Source organism: Etheostoma cragini, chromosome 11 (genome assembly GCF_013103735.1).
Source record: "Etheostoma cragini isolate CJK2018 chromosome 11, CSU_Ecrag_1.0, whole genome shotgun sequence".
Classification (NCBI taxonomy): domain Eukaryota; kingdom Metazoa; phylum Chordata; class Actinopteri; order Perciformes; family Percidae; genus Etheostoma; species Etheostoma cragini.
In genome coordinates this window covers 4674382-4682732 of record NC_048417.1, presented here as the reverse complement: position 1 = coordinate 4682732, position 8351 = coordinate 4674382, and the positions used below count along the sequence as shown (strand labels likewise).

The following is an 8351-nucleotide window of genomic DNA, read 5'->3' as shown; positions in this document are numbered from 1 at the left end:
AATTAGTTCCAACCACTTCTGTCTCCCAAACAGTTTTGATTGACATACAGTTCATTAAAGGGCCACACCACCGATTTTACACATCAGTGTTTTTACAGATCTTGTAGAGTTCTATTGTGAATGTAAAAAATAGTTGAATAAAACCTTTTATGGCTTTAAAAGGAAGCTGTGTGAAGTCTTAAGTGTTGATTGAAGACTACAAGTTTGAAAACACAAAACATAGCGGAGTTAAAAAGAATCTGAATCTTAGACCAAACTGAAGGCTTTCAAGTTGCATTGTGGGTAATGTTGGCACCAGGTTTTGCAAAGGAAAAGAAGAATATGTGGAATAAAACGAGACAACATTTCTGGTTCTTTTGAACCAATGTTGATTTTTCTTTTTATGGGTGTCTAGCGTGAATCAGACAATGTTTTAATTTATTGAGTTTGACAATGCATACACGGTAACAATTTCAAGAAGAACTGAACAAAACAAATCAAATCCAGCCAGATGTAAAAGTTACACTAAGTAAAATAAGCCCCACTAACATAATAAATGTGTATATGTTACAGGAGTGGAACTCTTAATTAGCACAGTACTCTTTTATATGCCAGACAGTGCACTTAAATTACAATACATTAACATTTTGAACTATCATGGTCTCAGCTGCGGTCTGTCTACAAGCACATTTTCTTTTAAAGAACATATTTTTGTTCATTAATGTGAAATCAATTTATTAAGATGTTGTTGTATTTTTTGGCCAGTTAAGGCTTTTGGAAAATGGTACTAAAGCCAAGTTCAGATATTCACATTTTTACCTTTTAACATGTACTATGTTAATGAGGATCCACTTGGAAAAAAAATAGACTTAAAGATCATCTGTTATTTGTATTTTGCATTCAACCTTATTTGAAAAACTATTTGGTTAAATTTGTATATGGAAGTATCTGGTATGGTAGATGGAAGTATTTTCTTCCAATGAAATGCATTTGAAAAAATTTAATTGGAAACCATAATTAGTTTTTTTGAGTGCGTGGAGCTGTGAGGGCCGTGTTTTCTAACAAACTAAAACTGGACTTGTAACATAACAACTCAAGACGTTAGGACAGTAGAAGCTCGCTGTCCTTTGCATCGTTTTGTCTTTTCAGAGCAGCATTTGGTTTGAAAGTGATTGAATTAACTGTCACAGAGCTTTTCTACTCAGCCGTGGGCTTGTTCCTGAAAAATTGAAAATTGGATTGGATTGAAGTTATCATTCGACACACATGTCACACACACACACACACACACACACTCACACACACACACACACACACACACACACACACACACACACACACACACACACATTCTGCTGAGGCTGTCTGGCTTGTCCATGCATGAAACTTCAGCTTTTTCCCCTACCACTCAGCCTGCCCTCACAGCTTATGTGAGTGGACACACGCACGCACACACACACACACACACACACACACACACACACACACACACACACACACACACACACACACACACACACACACACACACACACACACAGAAGTAAAGACTTTATAATAGTGCAGTCCAGGCCTAAGGGGCAGCCAGTCCTTGTTCAGTCAGTGTGACATGTTCTCTCCTCCTTCATCCATCAGAACCAGCTTCTCCTTTTATACTCAACTTACATATTTGGAAAACCACGACCACGGCCCTACATGTCTCAGCATGAATTATCTCCTTCTCAGTGTAAGACCCTAAGCCTCCCACGGCTGTGTCCCAATTCAGGGGCTACTTTCTTTTGACATTTGCATTTCGGGTCAACATGTTCTCTCCCATTCCAAAGACTTTTCCTGAAAATATAGCTGCAACATGCAGCCATTTTTTCTGCATGGACTAATGTAATGCTGCGTTAGTTTCAGCTTTCTTGTTGGGAGAAGCTCAGTCGAACCATCATTCAAATACACGACAGCTACTGCTGTCCATGAATATAAATCTCGAAAACCGAATGAACAACAGCACTGCGGTGCTCAACAAGTGAGCCTTGGAACAAAGGAATGTCTTTCCTGCTGTGAACCAGAACATTTATTGTTACACACACACACTTTTTAGACACATGCAAACTGTAATCACAGTAGTCGTGAGAGAATCAATGTCTTATTTTCCTTCTGGACCTAAAGACTTCATATGGTTTTATTGTTGGGGATACACACACACACACACACACACACACACACACACACAATCATGCACGCTTGGGGCAAGTTTATTCTCATTCTCTGTGGCAAATAATAGATTTGTATTTCTTTCTCCTATAGACACGACACGGATAGCCATTTTGTGTGTGTGTGTGTGTGTGTGTGTGTGTGTGCCAGACTTTGTGAAAAAAACAGCCATTAGCTGATAATGTTTTATTGTGTAAAGTGTTTACTCTCTGTTCCTCAACACAGAATTAAAATGCAGAGACACACAAGCAGCATCATTTGTCCTCCCACTCTACATCTGTGTGTGTGTGTGTGTGTGTGTGTGTGTGTGTGTGTGTGTATGTGTGTGTGTGTGTGTGTGTGTGTGTGTGTGTGTGTGTGTGTGTGTTGACAATCTGTGATTACATGTAGGGGTGTTAATAGCCTTATTAGCCATTAAAGTCCTCTGAAGGTGTAATCTGTAATATTTGAACCAGCATTTCCCCTCGGCAGCAGCACCAGGATGCTGCTTATTGTACCGCGTAATTAACGCCTGAACAGCTTCTTACTCTAACAGGAAATGCTGTTTGGAGCTGTTCAGCTTGCTCACTGTGAGATGTAGATAACAACAGGTTTGATCTTCAAAGGAATTAGTTGTAAGCTAAACTAATTAGAAAAAAATAGAAATTATGATATGATGAAGAGAATATGTCATCTGTAACACCTGAACACTACATGTTGGGGTTATTTAAAAGTATGTCAACACAATATAAAAGTGTTGGATAAATGGTTCAAACCATAGTATTTGTTTGATTTAATTGTTAACCAACCCAACCGAGTAAACTATACGGTACATGGGCGCCCGCTCTACCAACTGAGCAATCCGGGCGCCCATATACAGTTCATTCACCGAACAGAACATATATACAGTACATATAAAACAAAAACCTGGCCAAGACGAAGCATAAACGTGCGAGACAACATGAAGTTACACATTAAATACTCAAATTATAAATGTACAAAATAAAGTAAGGCATCTACAAAAAATACAGTTCTAATACTGAGTCAATAAATAGTTTGTACAACATAATGTCTAAGTAGTATGGCAGTAACGCAGTACAATACAGTAGTCCAAGTAAAAATACAGAGTGTAGTTTGTGCAGATGGAATAGTGCAAAATAACTATAAATATTAAACAACTATGACAACAGTGCAAGTGAGAATATGCCACTCTTCAACAGAGCATAACAGACAAAAAAGTGAGAGAAGGATTAGACAGCAGAACTTCAGACAGCAGGCCTTTAAAGGCAGCGAGTAGGAGTTTTTTTGTTTCATTTCTATGGGCTTTTGGGGTGACAAAAGAGATGGATCTGTTGTGTGCACCCTGCATGTTGGTGATCAGTGAGCTTAGAAGCAGCGGGGCTTTGCCTAGCATGGTCTTGTAAATTAGTTGGTACCAATGAGTTAAGCGCCAGATATGTAACGAGGGCCAGCTGACTAATGCGTAGAGGTCGCAATGGTGGGTATTGTACTGTGAACTTAAGTGAAAAGGAACACAAACTATAGCAGCATTTGTTTTCTCAAAATAAGTTTTTTCTTATGACCCAATTCCGAACCAGGTTTTAAAAAGAGCAATAATCAGTACCCAGGGGGGTCAGAAACAGATTCACTGAAATTGAAATGATATAAAGCCCCAGTCTTCAGACGTGAGTAATGTCGGAGTGGGCGAAAACATTGTGAAATGTTATGTTGGCCTCGTTCTATTTCTGTTCTGGTGCACAGCATGCATTTATCCGACTCCATTGTTCACTTCCTGTCTCCAGGTAAACATGCCGGAGCTGGCCTTGCTGCGCTTTGTGGTTTTAGACGACGACTACATCGGAGACGATTTCATCGGCCAGTACAGCGTGGCCTTCGAGTGCCTTCAGCCCGGCTACCGCAATGTGCCCCTGCTAGGCATCGCGGGAGACCCCTTACCCCACACCAGCCTGTTTGTCCACGTGGCGGTCACCAACCGGCGAGGAGGCGGGAAGGCCCAGCGGCGAGGCCTATCGGTGAGGAGGGTGGGGAGGCGAGGGCGGGAGTACGTCATGCTGAGGCACACCGGCATCAAGGTGGTGGATGAGTCCTTCAAACTGGCTACTGCGCCCCTCAAAGAGGCTACGGACCTGCGGGAGGAGGCTCAGGTGAGAGGGAAACATGTCAAGAAGTTGATTAAAGTCACTGTTGTGTTATTTTTATTTTATTTTATTACAACCTTTATTTAACCAGGAAGTCCCTTGAGATTGAAATCTTTTTTTCGAGGAAGACCTGGCCAAGACGGCACACCATTTACAATTTAAACCGAAATACAGCGTAGACAGAGTCACACATAGAGGAAAGGAACAGGTCACATGTGGAAGTTGCGTGTTTGAATTACAAGGCATTTAACATGGCCTTAAATTCATTTAATGGGACTAGATCTACGACAATCCGCTACCGGTGTTGCTCCGTTGCAGCCGGAAATTCTGCCGGATTTAACTCTGTATGCCGAATGTTCGTCTTCTGTCATTGTGTTGGAATTTTAACCCTTGTGTTGTCTTCCTAGGTTAAAAAACATTTTTCAGACTTTTGAGTTTTCACTAACACCACCTTACTGCCACTAGTTTTACACCAGTTTTTGGAATTCATGGTCAATAACCCTTATTTAGATAGAATTAAACCTAATATTTCAGTTAAAAAAGCAGACATTATGAATTTATTTTGACTAATAGTTAAGATCAAAGGAATTAAAGTGATCATTGGTATTTGCAAAGAATTGTTTTTGGTAATTTGGTTAAAAAGAAACCCATATTTCAGTTATAGACATTTTTTAAAGGGGTCAAATTTGACCCGAGGACAACAGGAGGGTTAACCAAAAGCTATTGTGAGTATATTTAAATACACTGTCATATTCCACGAACACAGCCCTGCATGTTTCTGTATATATTCTCTCCACAATTCGGCTAAGATGCATTTGCAAAACGCTGTTTGAATTATTAGTGTTTTTGGTTTGTGCTTCACCGCGGCCGTTGCAACTGCCGTTACCCTCGGACAAGTTCCTGCAGATGCGATGCTCGTGAGTTCAGACACTAAGCAAGGAAACGTTTACAGGCGCTGCAACTGCATACAAAGTCAGGTCTATGTTATTGGTTTTGCGCAATATCACAAATCACAAATTTTCCATAAGGGGGTTTTACAATGTCTACACCCTCTGTTGATCAAAAAACTTTGATTTGGAAAAAGAAAAAACTTACTACGAAAACCACATTTAACAGGGAAAAATTAAAAGAAACTTTCTGGAAAAGCAACAGAGGAAGGATCGCTCTCCCAGGGCGGACAGACAGGAAATAGATGTTGTGTGTACAGAGTAGGCCAACATCAAATCACAGACAAACTTCTAGATAGATTAGAAACACATGAGAAACATGGATCCAGAAGGACAATGGGCAAATTTCAGCTTTCACCAAGTGTCAAAGGAAAGACATAAGACGCGAATTTGTCTGTGGGCAACACAAACTGACACAAAGCCAAGTTCCAAACGTTTCAATTAGAGCAGAAAATGCCAACTTATGAAACTGTTTCATAAACACGCAGACACAGAAAAGGAAAGAGACTGGGCGGGACTAGACCGGGTTTCTGGTTACACCATTCAGAGTCTGAGCTGCCACAAAAACACAATGTACTCTAAAATCTAAAATCTGTTTGTCCGTTGCACAGATAATGTCCGTACAGTCTGTCAATTGGCTGTGTGCACATGGCTGTACTGGCCACACGGGATTATCCACCGACTTCGTAACAGTTTTCTTTTCTTTTTTTTTGAAGAAATAAAAGAAAACCGTTCAATGAGGATTTTGGATTATCCTGATATACTTGGACTTTGTTCCTGGAAAGAAATGTTAATAGAGTTATTCATTTCATTGTCACCATTCCTCTTCATTGTGTTGGGGATATAGGCAGAAATCTTAAAATCTGGGCATTATACATGTTTTTGTTTTGCTGAACAAAGAAGAACTAAGTACTTTCTCTGGCACTTTGTGTTTGATTGACTTCTGTGGCAAACCCCCGCCAGGCGAGTTAAGAGAAAATGCCAACATCTGAGTCACAGCAGATCAGGTGTCACTCTGCTTTTTTAGTTTTAGGATTTGTTGATGAAGAGCTCTGGTTATGAGGGTTAATCCGAATATCAAGGAATCAGACTCCACCTGAGACTTCTCTGTCGGGAGAAGAAGGGAGACAGGAGGGACAAAGAGAGGAGGAGGAGGAGGAGGAGGAGGAGGAGGAGGAGGAGGAGGAGGAGGAGGAGGAGGAGAGCCAGAGACGAGAGGAAAGTCAGTGAGGAGGATTATTAAAAAAGCTTCTATTAATACCAGCAATAATAGAACCTGGTCGCACAGCACCCACCAGTTTAGCACTGAATACAAAGGATATAAGTGTGGGCAATGCATATCTGTTTTTAGAGATGTATTCTTATGATGTGAACCTTAAAGCCAAATGTAGGTGGATACCGCTGTTTTTCTGTTTCAAAATAACGGTCTCCTTAAGCTCAAAGCCAGATCCATGAAGAAATGATTTCCCAGTCCTGTGTTGAACAACTTGAGTGTTTGACCTAAGTCTATATGCACGACATACCACTTCTGGGTTTCTCCGTTGGAGCCAGGTTCCGCCAGATGTCTCTTTTTTTTTTGTTAGATGTCCGTTACCGTCCTCTTTCTTTGTGTGGGCTTTCTTACCTCCGGTGGACTTCTGGGGACTATGGTTACCTGGTCCTCTGATCTCTGCAGGGTAAATCCAGACAGCTACCTAGACTATCTGTCCAATCTGAGTTTTCTGTTGCACGACTAAAACAACTTTTTAATATACACGTTCCACCCGAAACAAGTTCCTTTCCGAGGCTGTTTTGCAGAGGTATTGTGGCTCCGGTCCCAAGACGATTGAGATTGGTTGAAAAAAAAAAAAGCCAATAAACCAGAGTGTGTTTTTCTCCCATCCCAAAATGCTATGTGGACAAGCCAGACAGTCCTCCCCAGCGCTGTGGAAGGCAACGCGAGACTAGGCTGTCCTCAATCCCATCCAACACCTTTAAGAAGATGAACCGGAACATCAACTGCAACCCAGACCTGATCGCCTAAAACCAGTAACCCAACTCAAAAATGTTCTTGCAGCTGAATGGGAGCACATCCCTGCAGCCAAGAGTGGAGGCTGGTATAGCAGCAGATTGGATGATTCTCATGGACCATTGGTACACATAGCTAGAAGTAATGCTCTGTAATGCTCTTACTGTATGCACCATGTTGACTGCCGTTGTATAAGAGCGCAAAGATCCAGGGCACCATGAAAAGTTTCAAAACTCTTTAGAGATACGTGATACAGGACAGCGCCCCTACAAACATGATGATCTTAAAGAATATGATGCAATGCTGTAGATTAAACTAACCAACAGTATACAAATGAGGTAAAATAAGCACAACCTTATACATCAAGCAGGAAAATGAATCCAGAAACATCAGATAGGCGAGAAAGACACTGACAGGGAACATTTTACTGCACTGAGTACTCTTACTTTTGGTACTTTCAGTACGTTTTACTGCTAAAACTTAAGTAAAGTATCGGAATACTTGTTCCACCATTGACTAAATGTTGAATTATGATTTTGTAATTACATATTGTAATGTTTGGGTGTCCACATAGTTTTCGCCATGTAGTGTAAATTTAGGGATTAAATTACTCAAAGGGAATCTCTGGTTTTGAGGCATTTGATCCTCTAAAAAACAAAATGAAGGTAATTCATGATACTCATGTAATTCCTTTAAATTGCCGTTGAACATATATCGCTTAATCGTTTCAACATTTCCCACAATGGTTGATAAACCCTCTCAGTATCAACGGTACAGCATAAGCTCTATCAGGAGATAAATCCCTATTATCTCACACACACAAATACACACACTCAGTCCTTCACACATACACATTTGCTCATTTACAAACTGCTTTTAACCTGCCTGATTCAATCTCATTGGCCCTTCCCCTCCCTCCTCCTCTGTGTCCCTGTCTCTCTGCCATGAGTCCAGCTGTGGGCTCATCTGCCACAGTCCGTTATTATCATGCTTGTATTGCTTTTTGTCACACACACACACACACACACACACACACACACACACACACACACACACACACACACACACACACACACAC

General features: G+C 40.9%; 1 protein-coding gene across 1 annotated transcript in view; it reads left to right on the top strand.

The window, feature by feature from the left end:
- plcl1 (phospholipase C like 1) overlaps window positions 1-8351 on the top strand; it is a 72342-nt gene that overhangs the window by 58708 nt on the left and 5283 nt on the right. Inside the window, exon 8 of the mRNA XM_034885844.1 lies at window positions 3962-4324. Coding sequence (XP_034741735.1) covers window positions 3962-4324 — 363 coding nt within the window. The remainder of the gene's footprint in view (window positions 1-3961; window positions 4325-8351) is intronic.